The 14,086-nt window shown below is 42.6% G+C and overlaps 3 protein-coding genes across 4 annotated transcripts in view; 2 read left to right on the forward strand and 1 right to left on the reverse strand.

Annotated features, from left to right (window-relative positions):
* The first annotated feature begins 285 nt into the window (after positions 1-285).
* On the forward strand, positions 286-2,923 carry tmem45b (transmembrane protein 45B). The gene is made up of 5 exons (XM_076102706.1): positions 286-475; positions 566-778; positions 880-1,064; positions 1,274-1,416; positions 2,812-2,923. The coding sequence occupies exons 1-5, from the start codon at positions 286-288 to the stop codon at positions 2,921-2,923; spliced, it is 843 nt and encodes a 280-aa protein (XP_075958821.1).
* Positions 2,924-3,105: 182 nt separating this feature from the next.
* nfrkb (nuclear factor related to kappaB binding protein) lies at positions 3,106-10,821 on the reverse strand. 2 transcript variants are annotated; one of them, XM_076101657.1, is made up of 26 exons: positions 10,771-10,821; positions 10,408-10,577; positions 10,110-10,311; positions 9,874-10,001; positions 9,625-9,796; positions 9,419-9,523; positions 9,254-9,324; positions 9,103-9,184; positions 8,807-9,002; positions 8,613-8,724; positions 8,388-8,514; positions 8,217-8,294; positions 8,039-8,115; positions 7,902-7,948; positions 7,571-7,631; positions 7,279-7,453; positions 7,091-7,197; positions 6,859-6,982; positions 6,533-6,612; positions 6,220-6,416; positions 5,845-6,115; positions 5,576-5,755; positions 4,708-5,433; positions 4,127-4,233; positions 3,898-4,033; positions 3,106-3,810 (listed from the first exon to the last, which is right to left on the reverse strand). In XM_076101657.1, exons 2-26 carry the CDS (start codon positions 10,531-10,533, stop codon positions 3,670-3,672), a joined length of 3,828 nt encoding a protein of 1,275 aa, XP_075957772.1. In that variant the 5' UTR covers positions 10,534-10,577; positions 10,771-10,821; the 3' UTR covers positions 3,106-3,669. The 2 variants fall into 2 exon arrangements, with proteins under 2 accessions (XP_075957772.1, XP_075957771.1); XM_076101656.1 differs by having other exon boundaries at positions 9,254-9,327.
* A 999-nt stretch (positions 10,822-11,820) lies between these two features.
* Positions 11,821-14,086, forward strand: part of LOC142959946 (ryanodine receptor 1-like) — a 46,142-nt gene continuing 43,876 nt past the window's right edge. Inside the window, exon 1 of the mRNA XM_076101467.1 lies at positions 11,821-11,868. Coding sequence (XP_075957582.1) covers positions 11,821-11,868 — 48 coding nt within the window. The remainder of the gene's footprint in view (positions 11,869-14,086) is intronic.

A 14,086-nucleotide genomic window follows, 5' to 3' on the forward strand; every position in this document is an offset into this window, starting at 1 on the left:
ATTTATTTTGCAAAAGCCCTTTATGTTGAAGCAATCTACCGTCCCGAGTTTGAGGTATCTCATTGTGAGCTGCTGTTTAGTTCCTTCGTTACAGCACTTTATTGCTTGTAATCATTACATGGCTCATAAAATAATGCCACAAGCTCGTACTTTGACCTCGACGATGACTCGGTTCAAAGGAAATAGAGCATTGAGCTACATAGTAATCATTGTGTTTCCATGTGTTTCCATCAAATGCATCGTATTTACTACTAAGTTGTTTTTCTTACGTTTTCAGGCCTAACAATGGCAAACTTTGGAGGACATGCCATTCCTGGCTCTTTTTTCCTGCTCTTAGGCTGTTGGCTAACCGTGAAACACATTCTGCAACACTACTGGAGGACAAGTCAGCCTAAAGGACGACGCATTATGTCGCCTTCATTTCGAAGACTGGACTACACGGAGGGAGGATGTCAAATCTTTGCTTCATTCGTTGGTCAGTTTTTCCTCTCGATCCTCTGCACACTGCAAACTCCCTAAACCTGTTCTTCCCTCATCTCATTTGCCCGATGTTGTCCCGTTCCAGGTATTATGGTTGAACAGTTTGTGGTGGATGGGCCGCACGCCCACCTCTACGACACGGAGAACAAGTCATGGGTCAAGCTGATGAACTGGCAGCATGGCACGATGTATCTGTTCTTTGGGATCTCTGGAATAGCTCTGGTTGCCAGTACTGCATCCAAACTGGTGCCAGCTGGTGTGGACCGCCTCGCTCTCTCCTTGGCTCTGTTTGTTGAAGGCAAGTCAAGTTTGAGTTCAGCATGTTTCCTTCACATCCCAACTATGTTCCCCTGGTGTGTATTTGAGCTTTTCTTTTTTTTCTATTTGACAATCATCCAGGGTTTCTGTTCTACTACCACGTGCACAATCGGCCCCCTCTGGACGCTCACATCCACTCCCTGCTGCTCGTTGCCGTGTTCAGCGGATCGGCCAGCACCATGCTGGAGGTGTTCATAAGAGACAACATTATTTTGGAGCTGTTCAGGGCATGCCTGTTCATCCTGCAGGGCTCCTGGTTCTACCAGGTGATTAGCATAATGAGGAGCTGAGAACGCCGTATTGTGTGGAACAGTTTGAACGTGCCCATGAACATTGTTTTCTTAAGCTTTCGATTTACAGTTTGTAAAATTTCCTTTACAAACACAGTTTTTGTGAGCAGCAGTAAAATTCACAAGAATATTTTGCTGAACATCACAGGTAGTTGTCTCCTTCATCACACTGTTTATCATTTCAGATTGGATTTGTACTTTACCCACCGCGTGGCCCGGAATGGGACCTGACACAGCACAACAACATCATGTTCGTCACAATGTGCTTCTGCTGGCATTTAGCCGTGGCCCTGCTCTTAGTCGCCTGCATCTCCTCGGTGGTTTGGTTGTAAGTATTTCACCCTTTATAGCTCAAATCAGTAGTTACTGAATGTGCCGTAGCTAAAGGTTTCAGCAGAACAGAGTGAACATCATAATAAGCATTTGGAAGCAACTAAATGAAGTACAAGTGAATTCATGCGGTGTACTTTATCCACTTTCACGATACTTACATGACAGAGCAGTAAATGTCAAACACTTTACTCTGTATGTTGTGTTCTTATGACTTAATGTGCAGAGAAACTGATGGTGATCACAATATCTTGGTTCAGAAGGGTTGATCTCACTAGTTTCACTTTAGCTTTCAGAATAACATTGTGGCTTGGATTGGTTTCAAGTGCAAGTAAACAGCAGCATGTCCAACCATTGTTGGAATGCAGCAGCAAAGCAAGCTCGTGTGTCTCACGGTAACGCAGAGACAATCAGCCTTAACAAAGGATGGACCGGGCTATACCCGCTGCCTTTACAATACGTCCTCCGAGCCACCAGCCAGCTGCAAAAGCACATTGAAGTCACATTAAGGACAAGCTCTTGCTGGACTGCTGCTGGTGATTTAATAAAAAGAAAATCATTTGTGAGTACATGTGCTACATCAACCTCCTTCCTGGTGCAAGGAAACTTATTTGTCAGTTTTATGTATTTGAAAAGTAAAAACATGAACGAACAAACGTCAAATCGATAAATAAATCTAGTTGGGGGACCTCTGGTGTAGGCCTTCTGGGTGCTTTTCCTGTATTCTTGTACTGTTTATCAACATATTTAAGATTGAGAAATTGGAACAGAAGAGGATTTCTTCAACGGCATTAGGACTTTTAGTAAAAGCTTTCTTTGAACAGAGAATAGTGGGACCTTTAGAGTTTTATTCTGATCTCTGAACCTGCATTTTAAAAAGGTACGTTGAAGTTTATATAGTCAACAAGGCTTTGTTTACATTCAACATGTCACCACAGTGAGCAGCCGGCTTAACACGGCCAATGACTTGTTTCAAATAGTTGCTAGGCCTTACGGATATTTGCTTGTTTTGAAACCTGTATTGTGAACATCGGGTTCTTCTTTGTCGGTGGTGCGTTACTATTGTTTTTACCGCCCTCGGCAGCCAGCAGAAATGTGTATCGCATTACTCTCGTATTGTACATTACTGTGCTTGCTTGTACACACGCTGGTACAACATGACATGCACACAAAAGATTAAAAAGGGCTCTGCAGCACCATTCGTGGTCAAAACTGAGGACTTAGTTTCAGTTTTCTTGGAGTACATGTTTGAAATTTGTCTTTCCCTGCAAGAGACTTCTTGTAGGAACACTTGAAATGAACATGTCAGCAACAACAGTAAACTCTGCTGTAGATGTGTCATCTTTATGTTGTTCATGCATTAGCTGAAGCCTTTGTTGTCTTGTTCCAACAGCACAGTGAAGCGATTCTCAGGAAGAGGACAGGACATAGAGATTGGAATGAGAATCACATCCTCCAAATCAAGCTCCCACAAGGCTTTGCTCGAAGAGTCGGAAGAAGAGTGACTGCATGTTTATGGTTCTTTGAAGACCAAGTCTGCAGTTTGTACAAAGTACTTTCGATTTTTTTTAAGCGATTTAAATATGATTTGATATTATGGTCTGTTTAAGTATTTCAAAAACACAATATAAACCTAAATGCGTGGCTCCAGTGTATGGCCTGCTATCAAATAAAGTACGACACAGAAGAAGAGAACAAATAATGTATTAAAACAAAAATCAGCAAGTCACAACATTAAAATGAATCAGACAGACTTAAGTCCACTTGTTTCACATTTGCTAATATTGCATTACATCAAACATTTAAAGAAGTGACAGAGCAAACATCTTATTGACAGTTATAGATTTATTTTGTTTAATATGAATTAATAAACTGAGACTATTCAGGTGAAATATTAACAGGGCAACTGGGCTTCTGAAAGTTTGTTAATTACTGAAAAACAACAGAATGGAAACAGCCTGGTGAGCCGTAGATTGTTTTATATCTTGTCTATAACAATGTGGAGAATATAATTCAAGAGATTAATGACACTCTTCCACATACTGGTGATATCGGTATCTTTCTGTCAATCTGAACACAAGCCCATAGCACTTACTGAGAAGACTGATTTTCATGTCACACGCTGTAATAACACATGTCACAGATACACGTGGGAGAGTAGAAACAAGTCAAAATATCCTGAAAAGGCTCGAGAACACGAAGTACCGAACACATACTGTACAGCGGACCTCGATTCACTGCCGACTGCCGATCACTGTTGAGGTGCAGTTGGGGGATCGGGGGCACATTTGGGCGAAGGTGCCGTTGTGACGACGACTGTGGAAACAGATTTCGGGGAGCCTGACGCCATGTGCTGCTGGAGCTGCTGCGCCTGGACCGTCTGGATGCGAACCTAATAAAAAGGAAGAAAGACGGATAGTCACGCCTTGCGATGCTCCGTGTGTCTCTAACTAAAACAAGTGGGATGTGAGCGGCTAACCTGCGTGGCCTGTCCTTGCTGCTGAAGCTGCTGGAACTGCTGTGCTGTGACAAAGCTGACCGGCTTGTTCCCTGCGATCAGCTTCGTGCCGGCGGGCATGGTGGTCAGGATGATGTTCCGGCCCAGACTGCTGATACTGCTCAGAGGAGAAAGGAAATGGGACAAAAACATGTCAATCTACCAGCCCGACTCACAGCTGTAGAGAAGAAAATATAAATAAATAACTTACTTTGCGTTCAGACTTCCTTTCACTAATGGTGAGGTCACAACACTCTTGCTCTTCAGTGGTTGGTTCAGGACAGAGAGGGGCACAGTTATCCTGGTCGGTAACTTCCCCTACAGTGGTGTCAAAATAAAGAGGATTGTTCCCGAGACATGTGACTTTCAGAACTGAATATATATATGGTCCATCATTGTAATAAAACAATATATTTGTTTGTGCAATGTTATTTAAATTGTCTGTAATACAAGAGATGTGTGTTTAGTATTATAACATATACTTTAATGTATTAGATTGCTGTTTATCAGCTTGGTATTTAAGAAACATGAAGAAACAAAGTGAAACAGTGGCCCCTAGAGGCCACCATACTTCTTACATGTAGGTCCTAAAAATGGTTGACTGAATGGCATCCTAAGTGCTACACACCTGTTCAAGTGAGTCTAAAAATATGAAGAATAAAATATGAGGATTTCTGGTGTACAATAGCGGGAATCAAATTAAACTATTTACCCCATACGATGGGAATGATGCACCATAAAACCCTCGCAAATTTCTTCACAATCTGAACATTAACAGAATAACTATCTTACCGTTTGAGTGGTGACCACAGTAGCAGGGACCTGCCGCACAGTGGCTGTAGCTGTTCCTAGCGTCAGAGTGGAGCACGAGACTCCAGGAGTCACCGTAATCCCCTTGGCACCGGCCACGACGCTGGCAGCCATGGTCATGACATTAGCACATGTCGACGCTGTGAGCGGTTTACTGCCGGTGGTGGTCGTCACCGTGATGGTCTGACCTTGTTTCTGTGGAATAACACCGAGTCCCGGCATTATCCGAATGGTGGCGCCACTCTTGTCGGGGGAGGACACGCTGGAGAAGGTCCTCGATTTTTGGTCAGCCATAGTCACCGCCAGCGTGGGCATCAGTCGTATGGCCGTGTCCCCTGCCGCCTTCAACAAGCTAGAAGCGACGGAGCCCGCTTTAGTGGTCTGCACTTCCCCCGTGCAGGATGTAGCACCGGCAGAGGAAGGTGAAGAGTGGGGCGGCGTCATGTGGAGAGTGGCTGATATGGTCTTGCCGCCGCCGGAACCCAGAAAGTCGGGCGTGAGTTTGACGGTTGCAACTGGGGATTTGGCAAGAGTTGCCATCATGTCTGGGGTGATCCGCAGCACCGTCTGTCCCTTGGCGTCCGTGGTGATGGAGGACGATGGAAGACGAAGCACATCTTTACCCTGGATGCGCAGGTTTGTAGCCGTGATTGGAATTCCTCCTCCTCCTCCTGCAGTCTTCATTCCCAACTGGCTTGTGATGGACACCTTTAAAGAAGACCAAAAGACACATCTTGCGGTTATTAACGTGGCAAATGTCATTACTTATTTAAGGATATGGAGTTTCTGTTTCGGTCAGCTCCATAACCTGCAGACTATTTTAGTTGAAACCAGTAAAGGCAGCAGGTACCTGTTTGATACTTGGGCCGGCGACTCCTTGCAGCATTGCAGGGGAAGCAGGGTTGTTCGCTGGGCTAGCAGGTGATCTGGCATGAGGTTTGGCCACAGCTACAGCGGACACAGACAGGGTGGTTGGCACCTGGACTGGACTACTGGCAGACTGACTCCTCAGAGGCACAGAAACCACTGCCTAATGAAAACACACAATAAACACACGACGAATGAATCATATATATTTGCAATATGCAAAACAACAAACGCAGCTCGTTATTTGATTACCTGTGAAAGGCCCTTGGCTGCCATCGACACCGGCATCCTGATCTGGTGAGGCGTCTGATGGACCAGTGTGGCCTGCTGACTTCCTGCCGAAGAACCCAGACCCGGATGAGCAGAAACGACCCGTACCTGAGGGAGGGAGCCCGCCGCCAGGTGACTCACTATGCGAGCCGTGTGTTGGGATGTGACTGGCTGAGAAACCGGCGGACAAGCCTGACTGGTGGGTAAGATGGTTCCCAGCTGGGGCAACGAGGGAGGGGACACAAGAAGAACTCTGGAAGAGAGCGAGAAGGGGCAAGAGAGGAGACGGTTCCATTTCAAGTCACACAGATGAAAATGGGTGTATGTATAGTACAAACTGAATTGTGTCACACTGACCCTGTGCTGGTTTTGATTGTATCAGGGACTCCGGTCTTCGATGGCGTGGTGGCTGTGCAGGGTAAGGGGGACTTAGGGGTTCCAGGTGGGATCGGGGTGGGTGTTGTAGGGGTCGGAGACATGGGATTGGAGATTGTATCCTGTCCCGCCTCCAGACATCCCGGGGTTTTACTGCCTCCGTCTTTACTTCCCGACTTCTAAAACATAAACAGGAGATTCGTAACAAACATGTTGCTCTCAGACCCTGAAAACACGGCTGTGTGCAGCTACGCGTCGCTTTTATTCTGCAGTAAAATGGAGGCAGTGGACTCACAGGCTTAGATGCAGGTTTAGGCTTTTGCTGCAGGGCTTTTCTTGCCTTTGCAGCAGCAGCTTGAGCCTGGTGGATCCTCTCTGGATGAAAGAAAAAAACATTCTCCATATCACTGTGATCTTGAAGACTGGGAGCATATACTGTGAGGGTTAAAATAAATTGCGTACATCTTCTTTTCAGACAATAGTCGGCTCATCAAACTAGACAAATGGCTCCTTATTGGCTGCCTCCACTCAAACAAGTGCATGATTAGAGGTCTTTACACGTACTGAACCAACTACAAAGGTGGACAGCTAAACCCTAAAATAAAGCACATGGATTCTCACCAAACTCCTCTTGACTGCGACTGCGGTGCAGGTAAATCCAGAGCTTGCGGCCGATGTCATACTTCACACAGGGGTCTTTCTCATAGTGAAGTCTATCCAGGGCACCGCTGACAACGGTGTTCACCTAAATGGCAAAGAAGGCAATAACTTAAAGGCTGCAGGCCAATGTACGGCACACACAAGTCACTCTGCAAGAGTTAGCTGAATGACACCAAAAGAATGCATATCTTACCTGTGCACTGGTGACATCCGGAGCAAGAAACTGAGAGTCTTTCAACAGTTCACAGATCTCTGCCCTTGTTCCTTCTCCATTTGGTAACCTGGCTGCTGCATCGCGCACTGCGGAAGTAAGAGGGGAGAAGTCAGAATCGTACACACTCGATAAAGCCTGACGATAGAGAGTAAAAGAGAAGGCCTAACCCAGAGAGAGAATGGTCACATATGGTGGTCGGTCTGAGCGGAGCAACGTGTGCTCCCTGGCTTTGTTGAGAGACATCTCCTTATCAAACACTCCTTTAACCGGCCCCACCACAGACTCAAAGCCGTGCATCCTGAAGGTGAAGGCTTTATGTGGCTGGTTGTATCGCTGCTGCTCCTAAAAATAAAATAAAAAATGAAACATTTTGTTGGCTTAGAGAGTTCATGTCCAGGCAAAATAAGGCAAAAATGTTGTAAATGAGATTAAAAAAAAAATCCAGCAGCACAAACAAACCTGGATTTGAAACACTTGTCTCTCATCTCCAGTGCTGGGCCGCACCACATAATCAGTTGAGCTGCTCGGTTAGAGATATTACACTGTTAGCTTCAACAACTAAAACTACTTTATTATGTTAAAGTCAGGCTACGAATAACTCTTATATTTATTGATAACACATTTTTTGATTGTGAAAATGAACAATTTTCTATCTTAAATACACCAAATTAAATTAATTTTAAAAGGCATGCGTTGTCCTACAAGCAACACAAATAAAAATCAATTAATTACTGGTCGATCAACTAATTAATTAGTGAATTTTTTACAATAAAAACGCGGTGAATCTTACACTCTTGGTGTGGGAGAAGTCATCTCTAGCATGTCCTCATTTTCTGTCTGTGAAAGACAAAAAAACAAAACATTCTGTAACCACAAACACAGTGGCATAGCATGTGAAATGTGTTTGTGATATAATAACTGTACTACCTTGATAACAAAGTCTTTGGAGTCCAGCCACAGCTGACAGAGTGCACTGAGATCCTTCTCTGTATCCTGAGTGGGGCCTAAAATAAATAATTGACTTTTATCCTCAAGAATACAAATCAGTCTGAACAGCAAGCACTGCATCAATCTGGGATGTAAAAAAAAAACGGATCCCTCTTACCGATCCACCTCCACTGCTGAGAGTCGTCAGCAAACTCCACAAATGGAGAAAATCCACTGGGGAGGGCCATCATTCCATCTGATTAGCAAACACACCATACATGAGTAACAGTGGGTGGAAAACAACGCCTGACCGTTTCAGTGCGAGTGTCCTGTGACCACTGCTTCATACCTTTAGTCTCTCCTGCAAGAAACTGCAGGGCTTGAAGAACCAAGTCGGACCAACACAGGACGGAGGAGAACCACACATTGAGGGAGCTGGCTGGAGAGGACTGCCACATTTGAACTTTCTCCTCCAGCTGTGAGATCACAACGTAGGCGTTTTACAACACGCAGCCAGAGCTGTGATCATTGTTTTTATAATATGTGTGTGTGAGAGTCTGCAATGAGTGCATACCAGTGAAGTGCTTGTTAAGTGTTCTGCCCTTAAGACGCTCTCCAGCAAGCTGAAGAAACTGATGGCTATTTCCTCAACTGGAACCGGGCTGCTCGGACACTCCTCCACAATTCTGAGTAGTTTTTGAGAACAGGAGACTCAATGGTTATATGCATATACAAGGTATACATACACTTGTGTAGCGCTAAACTCACTCTTCCTTGATGTTGGCCAGTGGAGTAGACGGGGTGTCTGGCAGGGAGTTGATGATGCTCGCCGTTGGTGCTGACGGGGTGTCTGATGGTGCAAGAATTTCACAGGGATCCTCAGATTCCACTTTTATTGTCCTCATTTTCTTCTTCCTTCTCTCGTCTTTGATCTTCTTCTTAGGCAGAGACGGATCAAAAAATGCTGCAAGAAAAAAAAGAGGGGAAGAAACATTTCAACTATCTGTCATGAAACAAAGACTTTTCCTTAAGATTTATCAACAAGATTTAATTATTTTACTCACACATAGCCCCCTTCCGACCAATATTCGCTCGTGAAAGTATGTCTCCGAGGTGGATGTCAGAGGTCATCAAGTCTGGATGATCCTGAATAAATCACTCATTAATTACATATTATGCAAATCAAGACTAAACCATATCTGTGACACCACTTACTGGCTGTCGCTTCCTCTTCTCCCGATGGTTATGCAGCATGGCTTTCAAATCCTGCTCCCCTAGTTCTATTCCTTCTGTGAAAGAAATGAAATGTCTTTTTAACATCGTATTCACCACGCTCACACATTTGAGTAACATCAACTTGATACGGCAGAAAGCCCTGACCAGTAGTCTTCATGTCTTGGGTGGAGAGGCTGGGAAGAACTCTGAGCGAGACGGTGGGTGTCGGAGAGGAAGGTGACTGAGGTGCTGGAGCCCATAATGATATGTCTACAAGCATTAAACAATAAGACTCTTATTAGTGTTCATAAGTTCTTTACTGGAGAACAGTGAAGTTATCGGCAGTGATAGTAATGAAAGAACCGACTGACCGTCATCATCAGATGAAGCATTGCTGTCGCCACACTCAGTTTTGACCTCCTTCAATATGCGGCTCAGTCTTCTTCTCACTCGTGGCTCCCTCATTTCAGCCTGAGTCTTGGTCGGTAACTTCCTTTTAGGTGGAAAGTCCAGACCACTGTGGACCGCAAACTCCAGCAGCTCCTACAAAAATAAGACAACATTAAGACTAATGGCAGGAGGCGGTGTGGATTGTACTTTAAGCTTTCACAAAAAAATACCTTTCTGGAGACAAGGATGTGCTTCAGAAGTCTGTGGTAATACTGCTGAAGGGAGTACAGCTGTCTCTTTCTCTGGGACCTGGCACACAGTTGTCTGTACTTGACCACCTCAGGATTGAAGTAACCATCTGGGTTGATGTATAATGAGAGTCATGATCAGAAAATGCTTAAAAGAACCCACTCGTGGGGTATAGTTATGTGTTGGTGGGTAAATAAGTGGATAGCTAGGGAATCACCTCTGAATTGTTTCTGTGCAAGATGAAGGGGATTTCCGAAGGTGAAGTTTCTGTTGTTGAAAAGGTCCCCGATGGCGCCGTCTTGCTCCGCAACGTTGTTGTCAGGAAACTGGGGCAGAAACTGACGGAGGTGCTGTCTCTGGGAGTCTGACAGTACTTCACTCCAGGTGTTTGCACTCATCACGGAGAAGAAAATGTCAGGCTAATGAAAACAAAAGCGACAATTAATGCAGAATCTGCACTGTGAGCAATCGTACAAAGGCAGGACAGAGCAGCATTTCATGACCAGATAACTCACGTCCTCAAGTAGGTCCTCTGGCAGGTTCAATCTACAGTTACCCAGCATGCACTCCTCTGTGATTTGCTCATCGTTTTCTTCTTTTACATCAAGAGGGTCTGTGAGCATGTGGGCGAGGGCATCCATTCTTCTCCTCTGTAGCGAGCTTTACGCCTCTTCGCATAGAAGTGCTACAAACGACATAAACATTAGCAAAGCATTCACCAATGTTAACACATTAGCCGCTTCGTACAGTAACGTAGCGCACCAGCTAGCGTTACGTTATCAACAGAGCAAGTTATAACGTCCATAACGGACACATACTGTTACTATTCGACATAATATAGTTGATACTGCTGATTAAAAACTGCTCACAGCGCTCACCTGACACTGCTTTCTTGTTTTGGAAATGAAGGGGGAACTGTTTCACCGACGTACCGTTTTCTTCTTCTACAGAAATCGGATAATAAACACGGCTGCGCTGCTCACCTCGTGCGTTCTGCTGCCCCCTACAGGAAGTTGATGAGTATGTAGCTAAATTATATATTTGAATTCCAAAACTGTAAAATTATATACAAGACGTAATAACTTTTTAACAACATGCACTCTGTACTTATTAACGCTAATATTCATATTGTTAGTGTTAGCATAGTTTCTCTTTTTAATTTAGAAAGCACTTAGTTACATACACACATGCATTATATGCGGATCTCATTTATTAGTTTAGTCTTATTACTATTTGATGACAATATATTTGAAATATAAATATTAATAATACATCTAAATTGATAATTACTATATATACTACTGTACATTACAAATAAATAAATAAAATAAGCCTTTGTCTGTGAACAGAAGTTATATAAGCGAACATAACATTATCTTGTTAATCAATTAATGTATTTATGTTTTTTATTCTTTATTGTAAATTTTATGTATATACTCCCACATGTACCGCAAAATCGTGAATAATGGATGATTCATGAAAAGACTCAAATTAAATAGGTCGCAGATGATACATTTCATACTCTATTCATTATGTTAATAAAATCGTTATCTTTATTTGGCACATTTTTCAATTGTTATGGCATTATAAGAGTTCTCACTTAGATTCAATGTCTTGCTTTGTTTATAATGCAACAACATAGTGCAAAACAATGGTCTAAATTCCACAACAGGAACATTTGAATCACTGGTCCAGCTTTGACAACTTGCTCCACCTCTTTATGATGCTGTAATGAACAGGAATGAACAGTCAATCCCTCTGCCTCATACCACAGCCAGAGAGAGGCACAGGACCCACATTGCCCTTCAGACACCGTGGCCAATATTGTCTTGCCTTATGTGGTGGGCAAATTTGCACCAGGAGTTACAGAACTGAGGGACAAACATTTTCCCATTTTCTCAAGGTTTTGCCTTTAATGCCTTGGGAAAATGGCAGAAGGTGCAGATGGAGAGGAAGAGATTCAGTTTCTGCGTACGGTAAGTGATGCTGTCTGACTCTTCTCCGAAACTATTACTAAACATAATCAGTCGACTATGTACAATAATTAGCTATTTGTGTAATGAATTGCTGCTTCTTAATAGATCATAGACATTTACTTTGTTGAGTAACTTTCTTTTCACAGACTGAGCATAGATTGACAAGGACAGGTGGCTGGTTGTGTCGGCATTGTTATCTAATAATATCCCAACAGGTCCTTGATATATTTCTGTTTTGTCTTAAAGAAGAACACTGCTGGTGCCAGGTGACAATTAATATGTAAACATATATTAGATTAGCAAAAGCAATTAGATACAATTACATGAAAGTATTGTGACATTCGGACACTGACTGACACCAACCAAATTTACTTTGACGGACAGTATTTACTTTGATGACAATTATGATAATTAAATGTTTATTTCAAAAAATAAGAATGAGTTCTGATGAGTAGTTTATTTAATAGGCAGTTGAGTCTAGATTGTAAATTTGAACAGATCCATCCTAAAGCAAGATTGGAGGCAGCCAGACTCATTCGATAACAAATGCTTGAACTAATAATTCATTAATAGTGAACGGTAGTGTGCTGGACTCAATTGTACTATAGTAGTTTGATGAGTGTGTGGATGTTTATGTCCTGGCTTAAGATCTTCAACAGAATAATGCTGATACGGTTGTAAAGTTTCAGCAAAAAAATCCAAGAAACAAAGTCCTTCAACAACCTGACGATGGAGTATCACCGTGTGTTGTTTGCTTTTAGAGAGAATGAAAATAAGAATAAGTTAAGTATTCTGGGTTGTATTCCTTTATTATTCATGTTAACTAGACTAGTTCATTATCTCGTAAGGAGTAACCACCAATTTCCATCTACCATTTTTAGAAAAAATGACATTTGACAGATGCAGTGTCCAAAACCTAAATAGTTTGATTGGTGATAACTTCGACCAAACATCATGTAATACGTACAGATGGACGTCATCTGTTGCAGAGTCCTCATTCTCTGCTGTTTAGAAGACGTAACTATTTGTAAACACTAATTGATCACTTACTGTGTATGATGTCCCACAACAAAATGTAATATGGGCATATCGGGTCATTCCACACATTTCTTCTATGTCTTTGTATTAATGCAACCCAAATTAGTGATTTTGGTCACATGTATTTTTGATATAAACATCCTGCATAAGGAGGTTTCAGTATATTTGGAAGTGTTACATTGAAGTTTGAATTTTTTTACTTAATTGGTCTCACAGTGCATGTTTTAAGATATTTCGTTGAAATCAGTTTATTTTTGTTGCATTACTCATCGCTGAGCTATCTCATTCCCAGTTAAGATCTCTGTGCCAAAGTCTACAGAAGGGCATTGTAGGCTTGCAAGCAGTCTTCTGTATCCAACACACTCTATTTGGATACTCAGCTATTGTAGATGTTTCACATAGTGTCACTTGAGTTTCTCTAGACCCTGGTAACTCTAGACACTGATTATCTATAGACTGCATTATAACTAACACTAGTAGGCACTTGATTATACGTTGTGCATCCTGAAGTGTGTTTTTGCTCCTTAAACTTAGAGACATTTACTTAATATTTGGTTGAGCATGAACACAATCAAATTCAAATGTCCTCTTTTGCATATTTAATCTAGCAGCTACATAAATCAGTTTTTCAGTTGCCATTGTCTCACGGTTTGTAACACAGTGCTAAAGTTAAATATGTTAACAATGTGTCATAAAGTCACTGTCAGTCTGAAGCTGTTCACCCTGAACTCAGAGTTCTATATATACTGTGTGAGGATTAACAGGTTCAAAGCTTGGCCCATTTCAGCACCTGCTTACTTCAGTCCATGTGGGAACTTCACTGCTAAAGTAGTACTAGAAATGTTTGTTATCAGACGCATGGTTTCAAAAACATTTTGTCAGATTTCTACAATAGTTCTTACATGGCAAATCTTCGAGCAGCTGCCAGCCTCATGTTGTCATGTTGCATCTGTCTTTCAGTCTGTCAGTCAGTCTGTTGGTGTGTCTGCCTGTAGACACATTCTTGTCCACACAGTAACTTAATAAGAACAGAACGTGATAGGAACTCGATGCTTACTCCTGTCGTATGCTATGGTGGGATTGTCAATTTGTCGTAGGGTCGCTAATATTTTGTGGAATTGTCCGTATGGTATCAACAGCTGTCACATGCTTCAGGATAATGACTGTTGAAATTTATTAG

Source organism: Anarhichas minor, unplaced genomic scaffold (genome assembly GCF_050575085.1).
Source record: "Anarhichas minor isolate MPS153535 unplaced genomic scaffold, ASM5057508v1 ptg000027l, whole genome shotgun sequence".
Classification (NCBI taxonomy): domain Eukaryota; kingdom Metazoa; phylum Chordata; class Actinopteri; order Perciformes; family Anarhichadidae; genus Anarhichas; species Anarhichas minor.